Raw genomic sequence first — 23,022 nt, forward strand, 5'->3', positions numbered from 1 at the left:
TAAACAGCTTCTATCTCAAGGCCATCAGACTGTTAAACAGCCATCACTAACACAGAGAGGCTGCTGCCTACATACAGACTTGAAATCATTGGCAACTTTAAAATCAGATCCATCTTTCACTCCATAAACCAAGGTTTCCATCTTTTGGTGACATAACATGTACAATGTGCATATAACCGTTTGTGCCTTTTTTTTTATTACAGTGTTTGTAATAGATTTATTTGGTATGGAAAATAAATGATTTTAAGGTCAAACAGCCTACTTTCACTTGTTGCAAATTCTGTAATGGAAATCCACGTGTTTTCGATTGAAAGATAGTCAAATTAAATCCGAGGAAAAATGTTTTTAGAAAGCTGTCATAACCTAAATAATGGTAATGAAAGTCAGATCTTTCTCTATATCTTCTTGGAAATAGAAAAGACATAAATATGAATTATTGTGAACATTTTTATTGATGTTATGAAAGCGTTATGAAAGTGGAAAATCTCTTACAAAATCATCCATGAAAGGGGCAGTGTCTTCAGGAAAATCCGTCCCCTTTTAAAGTCGTGCAACAAATCGACGAATCAGCTCCAGCGCTCCCTCCTCTCTCTCTCTGAGGGCTGTACAGCTGGCAATGTACAGACAGACGGGATGAAAGTCAATTGGCTAGGAGGTCCAAGCCCCGCACACTGAACGCTTCTAATAAGGTGCATAAATCAAGACGAAACCATTTCAATTTTTTATTTTATCAACGTTTGAAAACATTAGAAAAAATAACATTTAGTATAGAAGTCTATCCCTGGAACCATCTAAAACCGTTATAAAACTTCCGAGGCTGGACACGTTGTAACCGGTAAGTTCAAGCTTTTTCCGTTAGGGTAAAACAAATGTCATCGGGGCAGTGATGTGGTACTTGCTAAGATACATCTCCTCATTCTTCCTTTCCAAATGATACATTTTATAAATGTAGACGAACTACTTGGTAACATTTGAAACGTTCAGGTTGTGGTTTGAGAAAGATGAGCATCTACATGAACCTAAATGAGCTAGACAGACGGCTGGAAAGTTAGACAGCTGGATAGTAATTTATAGGTCCCGTGGCGTGTCTGGGATATTATCAGCACAGGTAATGATAGCTGTCTTTTCATATCTGTCCCAAAAGCAAGTCTGTCCTGTCTAACACAGAACCATCATATTGGTGTTGTAATGCTAATGACTACAATATTGGTGTGTAGTCTGAATCTTAGTGCCTGAGGAAATTCTCACGTATTAATCTGCCATTTGCCTGTAAAGTGTCCTGATAACTTATATAATAGTAGTAATCGTGTAGCGTTAATAGCCTTATTTCATCAATTGTCCTTTGGAGAGAGAGAGAGAGAGAGAGAGAGCAACCTGATCTCAGAGCATCTCGTATTATTCTGCACGTAAATCCGAGGGAGAGAGGGCTTCAAGTGGTTTCCACTAGATAACACAGCCACAAAGTCTGCATTCGCAACAATTGCTTTTTGGTCTTACTTTAGGGTTCGGTATAAGGTTATGGTTAGGTGAAAATAAGAGTTTAACAAAGATAAATTGAATAAATGGGTGGGGTTTAGCCTAATTATGACTTTGTGTCTGTTAACTAGTGACGATCACTTCAAATGTTGAAATTACTGATTTTCTTTCAAGTGCTATTGCCTGTCACTCAAAGGGCATTTTTTTTTACAAACCTTTCTTAGCGCTGGCTGTAGGGTTATAGGTCCGGGGGTGTGTATGAAATATTTTTGCTATTTTCACTGCTGGAATAATGAACGCAATAGCTGATGGTTGTGCGAAAAGGGGGGATACCTAGTCAGTTGTCCAACTGAATGTATTCAACTGAAATGTGTCTTCTGCATTTAACCCAACCCCTCTGAATCAGAGAGGTGTGTCTTCCACGTTTAACCCAACCCCTCTGAATCAGAGAGGTGTGTCTTCCACGTTTAACCCAACCCCTCTGAATCAGAGAGGTGTGTCTTCCACGTTTAACCCAACCCCTCTGAATCAAAGAGGTGTGTCTTCCACGTTTAACCCAACCCCTCTGAATCAGAGAGGTGTGTCTTCCACGTTTAACCCAACCCCTCTGAGTCAGAGAGGTGTGCCTTCCACGTTTAACCCAACCCCTCTGAATCAGAGAGGTGTGTCTTCCACGTTTAACCCAACCCCTCTGAGTCAGAGAGGTGTGTCTTCCACGTTTAACCCAACCCCTCTGAGTCAGAGAGGTGTGTCTTCCACGTTTAACCCAACCCCTCTGAATCAGAGAGGTGTGTCTTCCACGTTTAACCCAACCCCTCTGAATCAGAGAGGTGTGTCTTCCACGTTTAACCCAACCCCTCTGAATCAAAGAGGTGTGTCTTCCACGTTTAACCCAACCCTCTGAATCAGAGAGGTGTGTCTTCCACGTTTAACCCAACCCCTCTGAGTCAGAGAGGTGTGCCTTCCACGTTTAACCCAACCCCTCTGAATCAGAGAGGTGTGTCTTCCACGTTTAACCCAACCCCTCTGAGTCAGAGAGGTGTGTCTTCCACGTTTAACCCAACCCCTCTGAGTCAGAGAGGTGTGTCTTCCACGTTTAACCCAACCCCTCTGAATCAGAGAGGTGTGTCTTCCACGTTTAACCCAACCCCTCTGAATCAGAGAGGTGTGTCTTCCACGTTTAACCCAACCCCTCTGAATCAGAGAGGTGTGTCTTCCACGTTTAACCCAACCCCTCTGAATCAGAGAGGTGTGTCTTCCACGTTTAACCCAACCCCTCTGAATCAGAGAGGTGTGTCTTCCACGTTTAACCCAACCCCTCTGAGTCAGAGAGGTGTGTCTTCCACGTTTAACCCAACCCCTCTGAATCAGAGAGGTGTGTCTTCCACGTTTAACCCAACCCCTCTGAATCAGAGAGGTGTGTCTTCCACATTGAACCCAACCCCTCTGAATCAGAGAGGTGTTTCTTCCACATTTAACCCAACCCCTCTGAATCAGAGAGGTGCGTCTTCCACATTTAACCCAACCCCTCTGACTCAGAGAGGTGAGGGAGGCTGACTTTAATCAAAATCCACGTCTTCAGCGCTCGGGGAACAGTGGGTTAACTGCCTTGTTCAGGGGAACAGTGGGTTAACTGCCTTGTTCAGGGGAACAGTGGGTTAACTGCCTTGTTCAGGGGAACAGTGGGTTAACTGCCTTGTTCAGGGGAACAGTGGGTTAACTGCCTTGTTCAGGGGAACAGTGGGTTAACTGCCTTGTTCAGGGGAACAGTGGGTTAACTGCCTTGTTCAGGGGAACATTGGGTTAACTGCCTTGTTCAGGGGAACAGTGGGTTAACTGCCTTGCTCAGCCGAGGACTACCGTTGATATGGCCTTATTGGACGGAATCATTTCAATATGTTTGGAGGAGCTCGTCTTTGGTAACCAGACAACGGCTCTCTTTGGAAATGGGGATGTAGCCTGTACACTGCAGGTAGGGATACTAGCTGAATGGAGTAGCCTATACTAGCTGAATGGAGTAGCCTATACACTGTAGGTAGGGATACTAGCTGAGTGGAGTAGCCTATACACTGTAGGTAGGGGATACTAGCTGAATGGAGTAGCCTATACACTGTAGGTAGGGATACTAGCTGAATGGAGTAGTCTATACACTGTAGGTAGGGTATACTAGCTGAATGGAGTAGTCTATACACTGTAGGTGGGGATACTAGCTGAGTGGAGTAGTCTATACACTGCAGGTAGGGATACTAGCTGAATGGAGTAGTCTATACACTGCAGGAAGGGATACTAGCCGAATGGAGTAGTCTATACACTGTAGGTAGGGATACTGGCTGAATGGAGTAGTCTATACACTGCAGGTAGGGATACTAGCTGAATGGAGTAGTCTATACACTGTAGGTAGGGTATACTAGCTGAATGGAGTAGTCTATACACTGCAGGTAGGGATACTAGCCGAATGGAGTAGTCTATACACTGTAGGTAGGGATACTAGCCGAATGGAGTAGTCTATACACTGTAGGTAGGGATACTAGCTGAATGGAGTAGTCTATACACTGTAGGTAGGGGATACTAGCTGAATGGAGTAGTCTATACACTGTAGGTAGGGGATACTAGCTGAATGGAGTAGCCTGTACACTGTAGGTAGGGATACTAGCTGAATGGAGTAGTCTATACACTGTAGGTAGGGGATACTAGCTGAATGGAGTAGTATATACACTGTAGGTAGGTATACTAGCTGAATGGAGTAGTCTATACACTGTAGGTAGGGGATACTAGCTGAATGGAGTAGCCTATACACTGCAGGTAGGGATACTAGCTGAATGGAGTAGCCTCTACACTGTAGGTAGGGATACTAGCTGAATGGAGTAGTCTATACACTGCAGGTAGGTATACTAGCTGAATGGAGTAGTCTATACACTGCAGGTAGGTATACTAGCTGAATGGAGTAGTCTATACACTGTAGGTAGGTATACTAGCTGAATGGAGTAGCCTATACACTGTAGGTAGGGTATAATAGCTGAATGGAGTAGCCTATACACTGTAGGTAGGGATACTAGCTGAATGGAGTAGTCTATACACTGTAGGTAGGGGATACTAGCTGAATGGAGTAGTCTATACACTGTAGGTAGGTATACTAGCTGAATGGAGTAGCCTGTACACTGTAGGTAGGGTATACTAGCTGAATGGAGTAGCCTATACACTGTAGGTAGGGATACTAGCTGAATGGAGTAGCCTATACACTGTAGGTAGGGGATACTAGCTGAATGGAGTAGTCTATACACTGTAGGTAGGGATACTAGCTGAATGGAGTAGTCTATACACTGCAGGTAGGTATACTAGCTGAATGGAGTAGTCTATACACTGTAGGTAGGTATACTAGCTGAATGGAGTAGCCTGTACACTGTAGGTAGGGTATACTAGCTGAATGGAGTAGTCTATACACTGTAGGTAGGTATACTAGCTGAATGGAGTAGTCTATACACTGTAGATAGGTATACTAGCTGAATGGAGTAGCCTATACACTGTAGGTAGGGTATACTAGCTGAATGGAGTAGTCTATACACTGTAGGTAGGGAATACTAGCTGAATGGAGTAGCCTATACACTGTAGGTAGGGTATACTAGCTGAATGGAGTAGCATATACACTGTAGGTAGGGGATACTAGCTGAATGGAGTAGTCTATACACTGCAGGTAGGGATACTAGCTGAATGGAGTAGCCTATACACTGCAGGAAGGGATACTAGCTGAATGGAGTAGCCTATACACTGTAGGTAGGGTATACTAGCTGAATGGAGTAGCATATACACTGTAGGTAGGGGATACTAGCTGAATGGAGTAGTCTATACACTGCAGGTAGGTATACTAGCTGAATGGAGTAGTCTATACACTGTAGGTAGGTATACTAGCTGAATGGAGTAGCCTGTACACTGTAGGTAGGGTATACTAGTTGAATGGAGTAGTCTATACACTGTAGGTAGGTATACTAGCTGAATGGAGTAGTCTATACACTGTAGATAGGTATACTAGCTGAATGGAGTAGCCTATACACTGTAGGTAAGGTATACTAGCTGAATGGAGTAGCCTGTACACTGTAGGTAGGGTATACTAGCTGAATGGAGTAGTCTATACACTGTAGGTAGGTATACTAGCTGAATGGAGTAGTCTATACACTGTAGATAGGTATACTAGCTGAATGGAGTAGCCTATACACTGTAGGTAGGGTATACTAGCTGAATGGAGTAGTCTATACACTGTAGGTAGGGGATACTAGCTGAATGGAGTAGCCTATACACTGTAGGTAGGGATACTAGCTGAATGGAGTAGTCTATACACTGCAGGTAGGGATACTAGCTGAAAGGAGTAGCCTATACACTGCAGGAAGGGATACTAGCTGAATGGAGTAGCCTATACACTGTAGGTAGGTATACTAGCTGAATGGAGTAGCCTGTACACTGTAGGTAGGGTATACTAGCTGAATGGAGTAGTCTATACACTGTAGGTAGGGGATACTAGCTGAATGGAGTAGTCTATACACTGTAGGTAGGGATACTAGCTGAATGGAGTAGCCTCTACACTGTAGGTAGGGATACTAGCTGAATGGAGTAGTCTATACACTGCAGGTAGGTATACTAGCTGAATGGAGTAGTCTATACACTGTAGGTAGGTATACTAGCTGAATGGAGTAGTCTATACACTGTAGGTAGGGATACTAGCTGAATGGAGTAGTCTATACACTGCAGGTAGGTATACTAGCTGAATGGAGTAGTCTATACACTGCAGGTAGGTATACTAGCTGAATGGAGTAGTCTATACACTGTAGGTAGGTATACTAGCTGAATGGAGTAGCCTATACACTGTAGGTAGGGTATAATAGCTGAATGGAGTAGCCTATACACTGTAGGTAGGGATACTAGCTGAATGGAGTAGTCTATACACTGTAGGTAGGGGATACTAGCTGAATGGAGTAGTCTATACACTGTAGGTAGGGGATACTAGCTGAATGGAGTAGCCTGTACACTGTAGGTAGGGTCTACTAGCTGAATGGAGTAGCCTATACACTGTAGGTAGGGATACTAGCTGAATGGAGTAGTCTATACACTGTAGGTAGGTATACTAGCTGAATGGAGTAGTCTATACACTGTAGGTAGGGATACTAGCTGAATGGAGTAGTCTATACACTGCAGGTAGGTATACTAGCTGAATGGAGTAGTCTATACACTGTAGGTAGGTATACTAGCTGAATGGAGTAGTCTATACACTGTAGGTAGGTATACTAGCTGAAAGGAGTAGCCTATACACTGCAGGAAGGGATACTAGCTGAATGGAGTAGCCTATACACTGTAGGTAGGTATACTAGCTGAATGGAGTAGCCTGTACACTGTAGGTAGGGTATACTAGCTGAATGGAGTAGTCTATACACTGTAGGTAGGGGATACTAGCTGAATGGAGTAGTCTATACACTGTAGGTAGGGATACTAGCTGAATGGAGTAGCCTCTACACTGTAGGTAGGGATACTAGCTGAATGGAGTAGTCTATACACTGCAGGTAGGTATACTAGCTGAATGGAGTAGTCTATACACTGTAGGTAGGTATACTAGCTGAATGGAGTAGTCTATACACTGTAGGTAGGGATACTAGCTGAATGGAGTAGTCTATACACTGCAGGTAGGTATACTAGCTGAATGGAGTAGTCTATACACTGCAGGTAGGTATACTAGCTGAATGGAGTAGTCTATACACTGTAGGTAGGTATACTAGCTGAATGGAGTAGCCTATACACTGTAGGTAGGGTATAATAGCTGAATGGAGTAGCCTATACACTGTAGGTAGGGATACTAGCTGAATGGAGTAGTCTATACACTGTAGGTAGGGGATACTAGCTGAATGGAGTAGTCTATACACTGTAGGTAGGGGATACTAGCTGAATGGAGTAGCCTGTACACTGTAGGTAGGGTATACTAGCTGAATGGAGTAGCCTATACACTGTAGGTAGGGATACTAGCTGAATGGAGTAGTCTATACACTGTAGGTAGGTATACTAGCTGAATGGAGTAGTCTATACACTGTAGGTAGGGATACTAGCTGAATGGAGTAGTCTATACACTGCAGGTAGGTATACTAGCTGAATGGAGTAGTCTATACACTGTAGGTAGGTATACTAGCTGAATGGAGTAGCCTGTACACTGTAGGTAGGGTATACTAGCTGAATGGAGTAGTCTATACACTGTAGGTAGGTATACTAGCTGAATGGAGTAGTCTATACACTGTAGATAGGTATACTAGCTGAATGGAGTAGCCTATACACTGTAGGTAGGGTATACTAGCTGAATGGAGTAGTCTATACACTGTAGGTAGGGAATACTAGCTGAATGGAGTAGCCTATACACTGTAGGTAGGGTATACTAGCTGAATGGAGTAGCATATACACTGTAGGTAGGGGATACTAGCTGAATGGAGTAGTCTATACACTGCAGGTAGGGATACTAGCTGAATGGAGTAGCCTATACACTGCAGGAAGGGATACTAGCTGAATGGAGTAGCCTATACACTGTAGGTAGGGTATACTAGCTGAATGGAGTAGCATATACACTGTAGGTAGGGGATACTAGCTGAATGGAGTAGTCTATACACTGCAGGTAGGTATACTAGCTGAATGGAGTAGTCTATACACTGTAGGTAGGTATACTAGCTGAATGGAGTAGCCTGTACACTGTAGGTAGGGTATACTAGTTGAATGGAGTAGTCTATACACTGTAGGTAGGTATACTAGCTGAATGGAGTAGTCTGTACACTGTAGATAGGTATACTAGCTGAATGGAGTAGCCTATACACTGTAGGTAAGGTATACTAGCTGAATGGAGTAGCCTGTACACTGTAGGTAGGGTATACTAGCTGAATGGAGTAGTCTATACACTGTAGGTAGGTATACTAGCTGAATGGAGTAGTCTATACACTGTAGATAGGTATACTAGCTGAATGGAGTAGCCTATACACTGTAGGTAGGGATACTAGCTGAATGGAGTAGTCTATACACTGTAGGTAGGGGATACTAGCTGAATGGAGTAGTCTATACACTGTAGGTAGGTATACTAGCTGAATGGAGTAGTCTATACACTGTAGATAGGTATACTAGCTGAATGGAGTAGCCTATACACTGTAGGTAGGGATACTAGCTGAATGGAGTAGTCTATACACTGTAGGTAGGGGATACTAGCTGAATGGAGTAGTATATACACTGTAGGTAGGGATACTAGCTGAATGGAGTAGCCTCTACACTGTAGGTAGGGATACTAGCTGAATGGAGTAGTCTATACACTGCAGGTAGGTATACTAGCTGAATGGAGTAGTCTATACACTGTAGGTAGGTATACTAGCTGAATGGAGTAGTCTATACACTGTAGGTAGGGATACTAGCTGAATGGAGTAGTCTATACACTGTAGGTAGGGGATACTAGCTGAATGGAGTAGTCTATACACTGTAGGTAGGGGATACTAGCTGAATGGAGTAGTCTATACACTGCAGGTAGGTATATAAGCTGAATGGAGTAGCCTATACACTGTAGGTAGGGATACTAGCTGAATGGAGTAGTCTATACACTGTAGGTAGGGTATACTAGCTGAATGGAGTAGTCTATACACTGTAGGTAGGGATACTAGCTGAATGGAGTAGCCTATACACTGTAGGTAGGGTATACTAGCTTAATGGAGGAGCCTATACACTGCAGGTAGGGATACTAGCTGAATGGAGTAGTCTATACACTGTAGGTAGGGATACTAGCTGAATGGAGTAGTCTATACACTGTAGGTAGGGTATACTAGCTGAATGTATTAGTCTATACACTGTAGGTAGGGTATACTAGCTGAATGGAGTAGTCTATACACTGCAGGTAGGGGATACTAGCTGAATGGAGTAGTCTATACACTGCAGGTAGGGATACTAGCTGAATGGAGTAGTCTATACACTGTAGGTAGGGTATACTAGCTGAATGGAGTAGTCTATACACTGTAGGTAGGATGTAGTAGCCTGTACACTGCAGGTAGGGTATACTACTGAATGGAGTAGTCTATACACTGTAGGTAGGGTATACTAGCTGAGGCTGTTCATTGTCAAATTAAAATAAAGTTCTTTAAGGCTCCTTGGCTTGATGCATGTCCAAGATAAGAAAGACAGACTACATGGTGTATGTTCCCTGATGGACATATAGTCTACATGGTTTATGTTCCATGATGGACATATAGTCTACATGGTTTATGTTCCATGATGGACATATAGTCTACATGGTTTATGTTCCCTGATGGACATATAGTCTACATTGTTTTTTACCTGATGGACATATAGTCTACATGGTTTATGTTCCATGATGGACATATAGTCTACATGGTTTATGTTCCATGATGGACATATCGTCTACATGGTTTATGTTCCCTGATGGACATATAGTCTACATGGTTTATGTTCCACGATGGACATATAGTCTACATGGTTTATGTTCCATGATGGACATATAGTCTACATGGTTTATGTTCCATGATGGACATATAGTCTACATGGTTTATGTGCCCTGATGGACATATAGTCTACATTGTTTTTTACCTGATGGACATATAGTCTACATGGTTTATGTTCCCTGATGGACATATAGTCTACATGGTTTATGTTCCATGATGGACATATAGTCTACATGGTTTATGTTCCATGATGGACATATAGTCTACATGGTTTATGTTCCCTGATGGACATATAGTCTACATGGTTTATGTTCCACGATGGACATATAGTCTACATGGTTTATGTTCCATGATGGACATATAGTCTACATGGTTTATGTTCCCTGATGGACATATAGTCTACATGGTTTATGTTCCATGATGGACATATAGTCTACATGGTTTATGTTCCATGATGGACATATAGTCTACATAGAGGGGTTTATGTTCCATGATGGACATATAGTCTACATGGTTTATGTTCCATGATGGTCATATAGTCTACATGGTTTATGTTCCATGATGGACATATAGTCTACATGGTTTATGTTCCCTGATGGACATATAGTCTAGATGGTTTATGTTCCCTGATGGACATATAGTCTACATGGTTTATGTTCCATGATGGACATATAGTCTACATGGTTTATGTTCCATGATGGACATATAGTCTACATGGTTTATGTTCCATGATGGACATATAGTCTATATTGTTTATGTTCCCTGATGGACATATAGTCTACATGGTTTATGTTCCATGATGGACATATAGTCTACATGGTTTATGTTCCATGATGGACATATAGTCTATATTGTTTATGTTCCCTGATGGACATATAGTCTACATGGTTTATGTTCCATGATGGACATATAGTCTACATGGTTTATGTTCCCTGATGGACATATAGTCTACATGGTTTATGTTCCCTGATGGACATATAGTCTACATGGTTTATGTTCCATGATGGACATATAGTCTACATGGTTTATGTTCCATGATGGACATATAGTCTACATGGTTTATGTTCCCTGATGGACATATAGTCTACATGGTTTATGTTCCATGATGGACATATAGTCTACATGGTTTATGTTCCCTGATGGACATATAGTCTACATGGTTTATGTTCCCTGATGGACATATAGTCTACATGGTTTATGTTCCCTGATGGACATATAGTCTACGTGGTTTATGTTCCATGATGGACATATAGTCTACATGGAGGGGTTTATGTTCCCTGATGGACATATAGTCTACATGGTTTATGTTCCATGATGGACATATAGTCTACATGGTTTATGTTCCATGATAGACATATAGTCTACATGGTTTACGTTCCATGATGGACATATAGTCTACATGGTTTATGTTCCATGATGGACATATAGTCTACATGGTTTATGTTCCCTGATGGACATATAGTCTACATGGTTTATGTTCCATGATGGACATATAGTCTACATGGTTATGTTCCATGATGGACATATAGTCTACATCGTTTATGTTCCATGATGGACATATAGTCTACATGGTTTATGTTCCATGATGGACATATAGTCTACATGGTTTACGTTCCATGATGGACATATAGTCTACATGGTTTATGTTCCCTGATGGACATATAGTCTACATGGAGTGGTTTATGTTCCATGATGGACATATAGTCTACATGGTTTATGTTCCATGATGGACATATAGTCTACATGGTTTATGTTCCATGATGGACATATAGTCTACATGGTTTATGTTCCATGATGGATATATAGTCTACATGGTTTATGTTCCATGATGGACATATAGTCTACATGGTTTATGTTCCCTGATGGACATATGGTCTACATGGTTTATGTTCCCTGATGGACATATAGTCTACATGGTTTATGTTCCATGATGGATATATAGTCTACATGGTTTATGTTCCATGATGGACATATAGTCTACATGGTTTATGTTCCATGATGGACATATAGTCTACATGGTTTATGTTCCCTGATGGACATATAGTCTAAATGGAGGGGTTTATGTTCCATGATGGACATATAGTCTACATGGTTTATGTTCCATGATGGACTTATAGTCTACATGGTTTATGTTCCATGATGGACATATAGTCTACATGGTTTACGTTCCATGATGGACATATAGTCTACATGGTTTATGTTCCCTGATGGACATATAGTCTACATGGAGGGGTTTATGTTCCATGATGGACATATAGTCTACATGGAGGGGTTTATGTTCCATGATGGATATATAGTCTACATGGTTTATGTTCCATGATGGACATATAGTCTACATGGAGGGGTTTATGTTCCACGATGGACATATAGTCTACATGGTTTATGTTCCATGATGGACATATAGTCTACATGGTTTATGTTCCATGATGGATATATAGTCTACATGGTTTATGTTCCCTGATGGACATATAGTCTACATGGAGGGGTTTATGTTCCATGATGGACATATAGTCTACATGGTTTATGTTCCGTCTACATGGTTTATGTTCCATGATGGACATATAGTCTAAATGGTTTATGTTCCATGATGGACATATAGTCTACATGGTTTATGGTTATGCTGGTTATAATAATGTAATAGTCTACATAGAGGTTATGCTGGTTATAATAATGTAATAGTCTACATAGAGGTTATGCTGGTTATAATAATGTAATAGCCTACATAGAGAGGTTATGCTGGTTATAATAATGTAATAGTCTACATAGGGAGGTTATGCTGGTTATAATAATGTAATAGTCTACATAGGGAGGTTATGCTGGTTATAATAATGTAATAGTCTACATAGGGAGGTTATGCTGGTTATAATAATGTAATAGCCTACATAGGGAGGTTATGCTGGTTATAATAATGTAATAGTCTACATAGGGAGGTTATGCTGGTTATAATAATGTAATAGTCTACATAGGGAGGTTATGCTGGTTATAATAATGTAATAGTCTACATAGGGAGGTTATGCTGGTTATAATAATGTAATAGTCTACATAGGGAGGTTATGCTGGTTATAATAATGTAATAGTCTACATAGGGAGGTTATGCTGGTTATAATAATGTAATAGTCTACATAGGGAGGTTATGCTGGTTATAATAATGTAATAGTCTACATAGGGAGGTTATGCTGGTTATAATAATGTAATAGTCTACATAGAGGTTATGCTGGTTATAATAATGTAATAGCCTACATATTTATTTTTTTTTTATTTTATTTCACCTTTATTTAACCAGGTAAGCAAGTTGAGAACAAGTTCTCATTTACAATTGCGACCTGGCCAAGATAAAGCAAAGCAGTTCGACACATACAACGACACAGAGTTACACATGGAGTAAAACAAACATACAGTCAATAATACAGTAAAAAAAACAAGTCTATATACAATGTGAGCAAATTAGGTGAGAAGGGAGGTAAAGGCAAAAAAGGCCATGGTGGCAAAGTAAATACAATATAGCAAGTAAAACACTGGAATGGTAGTATTGCAATGGAAGAATGTGCAAAGTAGAAATAAAAATAATGGGGTGCAAAGGAGCAAAATAAATAAATAAATTAAATACAGTTAGGAAAGAGGTAGTTGTTTGGGCTAAATTATAGGTGGGCTATGTACAGGTGCAGTAATCTGTAAGATGCTCTGACAGTTGGTGTTTAAAGCTAGTGAGGGAGATAAGTGTTTCCAATTTAGATTTTTGTAGTTCGTTCCAGTCATTGGCAGCAGAGAACTGGAAGGAGAGGCGGCCAAAGAAAGAATTGGTTTTGGGGGTGACTAGAGAGATATACCTGCTGGAGCGTGTGCTACAGGTGGGAGATGCTATGGTGACCAGCGAGCTGAGATAAGGGGGGACTTTACCTAGCAGGGTCTTGTAGATGACATGGAGCCAGTGGGTTTGGCGACGAGTATGAAGCGAGGGCCAGCCAACGAGAGCGTACAGGTCGCAATGGTGGGTAGTATATGGGGCTTTGGTGACAAAACGGATAGCACTGTGATAGACTGCATCCAATTTGTTGAGTAGGGTATTGGAGGCTATTTTGTAAATGACATCGCCAAAGTCGAGGATTGGTAGGATGGTCAATTTTACAAGGGTATGTTTGGCAGCATGAGTGAAGGATGCTTTGTTGCGAAATAGGAAGCCAATTCTAGATTTAACTTTGGATTGGAGATGTTTGATATGGGTCTGGAAGGAGAGTTTACAGTCTAACCAGACACCTAAGTATTTGTAGTTGTCCACGTATTCTAAGTCAGAGCCGTCCAGGGTAGTGATGTTGGACAGGCGGGTAGGTGCAGGTAGCGATCGGTTGAAGAGCATGCATTTAGTTTTACTTGTATTTAAGAGCAATTGGAGGCCACGGAAGGAGAGTTGTATGGCATTGAAGCTTGCCTGGAGGGTTGTTAACACAGTGTCCAAAGAAGGGCCGGAAGTATACAGAATGGTGTCGTCTGCGTAGAGGTGGATCAGAGACTCACCAGCAGCAAGAGCAACATCATTGATGTATACAGAGAAGAGAGTCGGTCCAAGAATTGAACCCTGTGGCACCCCCATAGAGACTGCCAGAGGTCCGGACAGCAGACCCTCCGATTTGACACACTGAACTCTATCAGAGAAGTAGTTGGTGAACCAGGCGAGGCAATCATTTGAGAAACCAAGGCTGTCGAGTCTGCCGATAAGGATGTGGTGGTTGACAGAGTCGAAAGCCTTGGCCAGATCAATGAATACGGCTGCACAGTAATGTTTCTTATCGATGGCGGTTAAGATATCGTTTAGGACCTTGAGCGTGGCTGAGGTGCACCCATGACCAGCTCTGAAACCAGATTGCATAGCAGAGAAGGTATGGTGAGATTCGAAATGGTCGGTAATCTGTTTGTTGACTTGGCTTTCGAAGACCTTAGAAAGGCATGGAGAGGTTATGCTGGTTATAATAATGTAATAGCCCCATCAGCGCTGCACGTTTTGAAGGACACGTCTCAGATATTCCTCCCATCTCAGCGCAAGCCAGCTCATATAAAACTGGTAAATTACCAATCCTGGCGCTAGAAAACAGATGAGCGCCGTCTTTAACAGGTCTCCGTCTCTCAATCTCTCCGTCTTTCCGTCTCATAATCTCTCCATCTCTCTCTCTCTCTCCCATTCACTCTCTGTCCGTCTCTCTGTCTCTCTATCTCTCTGCCTCTCTCTCACATTTACTCTCTGTCCCTCTCTCCGTCTCTCCATCTCTCTGTCTCTCTCTCCCATTTACTCTCTGTCCCTCTCTCCGTCTCTCCATCTCTCTGTCTCTCTCTCCCATTTACTCTCTGTCCCTCTCTCCGTCTCTCCGTCTCTCTCTCCCATTCACTCTCTGTCCCTCTCTCTGTCTCTCCGTCTCTCCGTCTCTCTCTCCCATTTACTCTCTGTCCCTCTCTCTGTCTCTCCATCTCTCTCTCTCTCTCTCCCATTCACTCTCTGTCCCTCTCTCCGTATCTCCATCTCTCTGTCTCTCTCTCCCATTTACTCTCTGTCCCTCTCTCCGTCTCACCGTCTCTCTCCCATTTACTCTCTGTCCCTCTCTCCGTCTCTCCGTCTCTCTCTCCCATTTACTCTCTGTCCCTCTCTCCGTCTCTCCGTCTCTCTCTCCCATTTACTCTCTGTCCCTCTCTCTGTCTCTCCATCTCTCTGTCTCTCTCTCCCATTTACTCTCTGTCCCTCTCTCCGTCTCTCTGTCTCTCTCTCCCATTTACTCTCTGTCCCTCTCTCCGTCTCTCTCTCCCATTTACTCTCTGTCCCTCTCTCCGTCTCTCCATCTCTCTGTCTCTCTCTCCCATTTACTCTCTGTCCCTCTCTCCGTCTCTCCGTCTCTCTCTCCCATTTACTCTCTGTCCCTCTCTCCGTCTCTCCGTCTCTCTCTCCCATTTACTCTCTGTCCCTCTCTCCGTCTCTCTGTCTCTCTCTCCCATTTACTCTCTGTCCCTCTCTCCGTCTCTCCGTCTCTCTCTCCCATTTACTCTCTGTCCCTCTCTCCGTCTCTCCATCTCTCTGCCTCTCTCTCCCATTCACTCTCTGTCCCTCTCTCCGTCTCTCCATCTCTCTGCCTCTCTCTCCCATTTACTCTCTGCCCCTCTCTCCGTCTCTCCATCTCTCTGCCTCTCTCTCCCATTTTCTCCCTGTCCCTCTCTCCGTCTCTCTGCCTCTCTCTCCCATTTACTCTCTGTCCCTCTCTCCGTCTCTCCATCTCTGTCTCTCTCTCCCATTTACTCTCTGTCCCTCTCTCCGTCTCTCCATCTCTGTCTCTCTCTCCCATTTACTCTCTGTCCCTCTCTCCGTCTCTCCATCTCTCTGTCTCTCTCTCCCATTTACTCTCTGTCCCTCTCTCCGTCTCTCCATCTCTCTGCCTCTCTCTCCCATTTACTCTCTGTCCCTCTCTCCGTCTCTCCATCTCTCTGCCTCTCTCTCCCATTTACTCTCTGTCCCTCTCTCCGTCTCTCAATCTCTCTGTCTCTCTCTCCCATTCACTCTCTGTCCCTCTCTCCGTCTCTCCATCTCTCTGCCGCTCTCTCCCATTCACTCTCTGTCCCTCTCTCCGTCTCTCCATCTCTCTGTCTCTCTCTCCCATTTACTCTCTGTCCCTCTCTCCGTCTCTCCATCTCTCTGCCTCTCTCTCCCACTTACTCTCTGTCCCTCTCTCCGTCTCTCCATCTCTCTGCCTCTCTCTCCCATTTACTCTCTGTCCCTCTCTCCGTCTCTCAATCTCTCTGTCTCTCTCTCCCATTCACTCTCTGTCCCTCTCTCCGTCTCTCCATCTCTCTGCCGCTCTCTCCCATTCACTCTCTGTCCCTCTCTCCGTCTCTCCATCTCTCTGTCTCTCTCTCCCATTCACTCTCTGTAACTCTCTCCTTCTCTCAATCTCTCTGTCTCTGTCTCCCATTCACTCTGTCCCTCTCTCCGTCTCTCCATCTCTCTGTCTCTCTCTCCCATTCACTCTCTGTCCCTCTCTCCGTCTCTCCATCTCTCTGTCTCTCTCTCCCATTCACTCTGTCCCTCTCTCCATCTCTGTCTCTCTCTCCCATTCACTCTCTGTCCCTCTCTCCGTCTCTCTATCTCTCTGTCTCTCTCTCCCATTTACTCTGTCCCTCTCTCCGTCTCTCCATCTCTCTGTCTCTCTCTCCCATTTACTCTGTCCCTCTCTCCGTCTCTCCATCTCTCTGTCTCTCTCTCCCATTCACTCTCTGTAACTCTCTCCTTCTCTCAATCTCTCTGTCTCTCTCTCCCATTCACTCTCTGTCCCTCTCTCCATCTCTCCATCTCTCTGTCTCTCTCTCCCATTCACTCTGTCCCTCTCTCCATCTCTGTCTCTCTCTCCCATTCACTCTCTGTCCCTCTCTCCGTCTCTCCATCTCTCTGCCGCTCTCTCCCATTTACTCTGTCCCTCTCTCCGTCTCTCCATCTCTCTGTCTCTCTCTCCCATTTACTCTGTCCCTCTCTCCGTCTCTCCATCTCTCTGTCTCTCTCTCCCATTTACTCTGTCCCTCTCTCCGTCTCTCCATCTCTCTCTCTCTCTCCCATTTACTCTGTCCCTCTCTCCATCTCTCTGTCTCTCTCTCCCATTTACTCTCTGTCCCTCTCTCCGTCTCTCCATCTCTCTGCCTCTCTCTCCCATTCTCTCTGTCCCTCTCTCCGTCTCTCCATCTCTCTGCCTCTCTCTCCCATGCTCTCTCCCATTCACTCTCTGTAACTCTCTCCTTCTCTCAATCTCTCACTCAATTCCATTTCAATTCAAAGGGCTTTATAGGCATATGAAACCATATGTTTACATTTCCAATGCAAAGTGAAATCTTTCATTATTTATACTTTTCTTTTTTATTTATACATTTATTTTCTGAACTGCGTTGTTGGTTAAGGGCTTGTAAAGTAAAGCATTTCAACTTTATTATTCGGCTCGTGACAAATTACATTTTATATTTTAAATGAAAAGTAAACATTACACTCACAAAAGTATTAAAATAGATTAAATTAAATTAAATTAAATTAAATTAAAAAATGTCCAGTGTTATATTATTGACTATGTACGGTGTTGTAACAATGTGAAAATAGTTCATGTACAAAAGGGAAGATAAATAAACAGACAAATATAGGTTTTATTTGAAATGGTGTTTGTGTTCCACTGGTTGCCCTTTTCAAATCAAATTAAAAATGTATTTGTCAAATGCGCCGAATACAACAGTGATATGCCAATGTACTGGGCCGTACGCACTACCCTCTGTAGTGCCTTGCGGTCAGAGGCCTAGCAGTTGCCATACCAGGCAGTGATGCAACCAGTCAGGATGCTCTCGATGGTGCAGCTGTAGAACCCTATGAGGATCTGAGGACCCATGCCAAGTCTTTTCAGTATCCTGATGGGGAATAGGCTTTGTCGTGCTCTCTTCACGACTGTCTTAGTTTCTGTCTTAGTTTCACATGGCAACGGGCCACAAATCTTGCTGCTGTGACGGCACACTGTGGCATTTCACCTAATAGATATGGCAGTCTGTCAAAATTGCATTGGTTTTCTCATTTGTGGGTCTGTGTAATCTGAGGGAAATATGTGCCCTTATATGGTCATATATTTGGCAGCTCAGTTTCCACCTCATTTTGTGGGCAATGTGCTCATTGCCTGTCTTCTCTTGAGAGCCAGGTCTCGCTACGGCGACCTCTCTCAATAGCAAGGCAATGCTCACTGAGTCTGTACATAGTCATGTGTTCTGCCACTGGGTACCCTCTGTTTAGGGCCAAATCACATTCTAGTTTGGTCTGTTTTTGGTCATTCTTTCCAATGTGTCAAGTAATCATGATTTGGTTGGGTCTAATTGTGTTGCTGTCCTGGGGCTCTGTGGGGTATGTTTGTGTTGCTGTCCTGGGGCTCTGTGGGGTATGTTTGTGTTGCTGTCCTGGGGCTCTGTGGGGTCTGTTTGTGTTGCTGTCCTGGGGCTCTGTGGGGTCTGTTTGTGTTGCTGTCCTGGGTCTCTGTGGGGTCTGTTTGTGTTGCTGTCCTGGGGCTCTGTGGGTGTGTTTGTGTTGCTGTCCTGGGTCTCTGTGGGGTCTGTTTGTGTTGCTGTCCTGGGGCTCTGTGGGGCCTGTTTGTGTTGCTGTCCTGGGGCTCTGTGGGGTCTGTTTGTGTTGCTGTCCTGGGGCTCTGTGGGGCCTGTTTGTGTTGCTGTCCTGGGGCTCTGTGGGGCCTGTTTGTGTTGCTGTCCTGGGGCTCTGTGGGGCCTGTTTGTGTTGCTGTCCTGGGGCTCTGTGGGGCCTGTTTGTGTTGCTGTCCTGGGGCTCTGTGGGGTCTGTTTGTGTTGCTGTCATGGGTCTCTGTGGGGTCTGTTTGTGTTGCTGTCCTGGGGCTCTGTGGGGTCTGTTTGTGTTGCTGTCCTGGGGCTCTGTGGGGCCTGTTTGTGTTGCTGTCCTGGGGCTCTGTGGGGTCTGTTTGTGTTGCTGTCCTGGGTCTCTGTGGGGTATGTTTGTGTTGCTGTCCTGGGTCTCTGTGGGGTCTGTTTGTGTTGCTGTCCTGGGTCTCTGTGGGGTCTGTTTGTGTTGCTGTCCTGGGTCTCTGTGGGGTCTGTTTGTGTTGCTGTCCTGGGTCTCTGTGGGGTATGTTTGTGTTGCTGTCCTGGGTCTCTGAGGGGTATGTTTGTGTTGCTGTCCTGGGGCTCTGTGGGGTATGTTTGTGTTGCTTTCCTGGGGCTCTGTGGGGTATGTTTGTGTTGCTGTCCTGGGTCTCTGTGGGGTCTGTTTGCGTTGCTGTCCTGGGTCTCTGTGGGGTATGTTTGTGTTGCTGTCCTGGGTCTCTGTGGGGTCTGTTTGTGTTGCTGTCCTGGGTCTCTGTGGGGTCTGTTTGTGTTGCTGTCCTGGGTCTCTGTGGGGTCTGTTTGTGTTGCTGTCCTGGGTCTCTGTGGGGTATGTTTGTGTTGCTGTCCTGGGTCTCTGTGGGGTCTGTTTGTGTTGCTGTCCTGGGTCTCTGTGGGGTCTGTTTGTGTTGCTGTCCTGGGTCTCTGTGGGGTCTGTTTGTGTTGCTGTCCTGGGTCTCTGTGGGGTATGTTTGTGTTGCTGTCCTGGGTCTCTGAGGGGTATGTTTGTGTTGCTGTCCTGGGGCTCTGTGGGGTATGTTTGTGTTGCTTTCCTGGGGCTCTGTGGGGTATGTTTGTGTTGCTGTCCTGGGTCTCTGTGGGGTCTGTTTGCGTTGCTGTCCTGGGGCTCGTGGGGTGTGTTTATGCCGAGGTAGGTATAGGTATATAGGTAGGTTTAGGTATAATTTCCTGTGTGTTATAGGGCATGTATTTCTAAACTGGGGTAATGCCATCGGGGTACGCCAAATAAAATATGCAGGGGTTGTGTTAAAACCTGTTTCAAGATTGTAACAATGGGAAACCACACTCTGAGTAAAGGAATAAAAAATTAATTTATTCCATAAATAAAGTAAACACTCACAACAATAATCAGACGAGGCATGAAGGTCAGTAAATTAGAAACAACCAAAAGGTACCTGTATGCATGGAGAGAGGAATCTCTTGCTGAATGGGGAAACAGTGGCTTTATCCCCAGGTGTATCCCATCAGCACTGCCCACCCTCCCAACTCCGCCCACCTCTCCTACTCCGCCCACCTCTCCTACTCCGCCCACCAATCTGCTACAGGAAGTAAGCACAGCAAAACACAGTAGACAGAGCAGGGAGGGATGACAGTGGTGTTGATGTGAGTCATTACTAGCCACACTTGACATTAACCTGTTTATCCACTTGTCCTTCAGACAAGGAGATGACTGGATGTGTGCCCTCATTAATTCGTTGATTATATATGCTGAAGTGGGTGCGGCTCAAGCTGCATCTCGGTTTCACCCCCCCAGCCCTGTGGAAATGAATCTGTGTGTTTTTATGCCAATTTTATGCCAAGGACCTATTGTCCTCTCCTGTCCCTCCCAGGGGACCTATTGTCCTCTCCTGTCTCTCCCAGGGCACCTATTGATCTCTCCTGCCTCTCCCAGGGGACCTATTGATCTCTCCTGCCTCTCCCAGGGGACCTATTGATCTCTCCTGCCTCTCCCAGGGGACCTATTGATCTCTCCTGCCTCTCCCAGGGGACCTATTGTCCTCTCCTGCCCCTCCCAGGGGACCTATTGATCTCTCCTGTCTCTCACAGGGGACCTATTGACCTCTCATGCCCCTCCCAGGGGACCTATTGACCTCTCCTGCCCCTCCCAGGGGACCTATTGATCTCTCCTGTCCCTGTCCCTCCCAGGGGACCTATTGACCTCTCCTGTCCCTGCCCCTCCCAGGGGACCTATTGACCTCTCCTGCCCCTCCCAGGGGACCTATTGTCCTCTCCTGCCCCTCCCAGGGGACCTATTGACCTCTCCTGCCCCTCCCAGGGGACCTATTGACCTCTCCTGCCCCTCCCAGGGGACCTATTGACCTCTCCTGTCCCTCCCAGGGGACCTATTGACCTCTCCTGTCCCTGCCCCTACAGGTCGGAAAGATGAAGACCTCAAGATGGTGGCAGCAATGTTCAGTCATCAGCTTCCTGTTAGCTGTTTGGCTTCCAGCCTGGATCATGGCCCAGACAACGCCCCCTACCCAGGGCACCACCTCTCCCAAACCCCAGAATGACCGGCTGCAGTTTCGTCTGGTGGGGTACCCCCGGAAGCACAACGAGGGGCGCATCGAGGTCTTCTACAAGGGAGAGTGGGGGACCATCTGTGATGACGACTTCTCTCTGTCCAATGCCAACGTCCTCTGTCGCCAGCTGGGCTTCGTTTCCGCTACGGGGTGGACACATAGTGCCAAGTACGGCAAGGGACTAGGTGAGGGACCTACTGCAAAATGGCATGTATCATTATGTTCTGTTTATATGTTACTATTTAATATGTTCTGTGTGTATGTTATTATTTAATATGTTCTGTTCTGTTTATATATTATTATTATTTAATATGTTCTGTTGATATATTATTCAATATGTTCTGTTGATATATTATTATTATATAATATGTTCTGTTTATATATTATTATTATATAATATGTTCTGTTCTGTTTATATATTATTATTATATAATATGTTCTGTTCTGTTTATATATTATTGTTATTTAATATGTTCTGTTTATATGTTATTATTATTTAATATGTTCTGTTGATATATTGTTATTTAATATGTTCTGTTTATATATTATTATTATTTAATATGTTCTGCTGATATATTATTATTATTTAATATGTTCTGTTCTGTTTATATATTATTATTATTTAATATGTTCTGTTTATATATTATTATTATATAATATGTTCTGTTTATATATTATTATTATTTAATATGTTCTGTTCTGTTTATATATTATTATTATTTAATATGTTCTGTTTATATATTATTGTTATTTAATATGTTCTGTTCTGTTTATATATTATTGTTATTTAATATGTTCTGTTGATATATTATTATTATATAATATGTTCTGTTCTGTTTATATATTATTATTATATAATATGTTCTGTTCTGTTTATATATTATTATTATTTAATATGTTCTGTTTATATATTATTATTATATAATATGTTCTGTTTATATATTATTATTATTTAATATGTTCTGTTCTGTTTATATATTATTATTATTTAATATGTTCTGTTGATATATTATTATTATATAATATGTTCTGTTCTGTTTATATATTATTATTATATAATATGTTCTGTTCTGTTTATATATTATTATTATATAATATGTTCTGTTCTGTTTATATATTATTATTATATAATATGTTCTGTTCTGTTTATATATTATTATTATTTAATATGTTCTGTTCTGTTTATATATTATTATTATATAATATGTTCTGTTCTGTTTATATATTATTATTATATAATATGTTCTGTTCTGTTTATATATTATTATTATATAATATGTTCTGTTCTGTTTATATATTATTATTATATAATATGTTCTGTTCTGTTTATATATTATTATTATATAATATGTTCTGTTCTGTTTATATATTATTATTATATAATATGTTCTGTTCTGTTTATATATTATTATTATATAATATGTTCTGTTCTGTTTATA

At 43.0% G+C, this 23,022-nt stretch overlaps 1 protein-coding gene across 5 annotated transcripts in view; it reads left to right on the plus strand.

Annotated features, from left to right (window-relative positions):
- The first annotated feature begins 600 nt into the window (after positions 1-600).
- Positions 601-23,022, plus strand: part of LOC115117281 (lysyl oxidase homolog 3B-like) — a 119,972-nt gene continuing 97,550 nt past the window's right edge. For 3 of the 5 annotated variants that reach the window (XM_065004447.1, XM_065004449.1, XM_065004448.1), the window contains exons 1-2: positions 601-835; positions 21,435-21,768. In XM_065004447.1, the coding sequence (XP_064860519.1) occupies positions 21,444-21,768 (325 nt within the window). In that variant the 5' untranslated portion in view covers positions 601-835; positions 21,435-21,443. The remainder of the gene's footprint in view (positions 836-21,434; positions 21,769-23,022) is intronic. The other 2 variants (XM_065004445.1, XM_065004446.1) reach the window with 1 other exon arrangement.

This window comes from Oncorhynchus nerka, linkage group LG18, assembly GCF_034236695.1.
Source record: "Oncorhynchus nerka isolate Pitt River linkage group LG18, Oner_Uvic_2.0, whole genome shotgun sequence".
NCBI lineage: Eukaryota > Metazoa > Chordata > Actinopteri > Salmoniformes > Salmonidae > Oncorhynchus > Oncorhynchus nerka.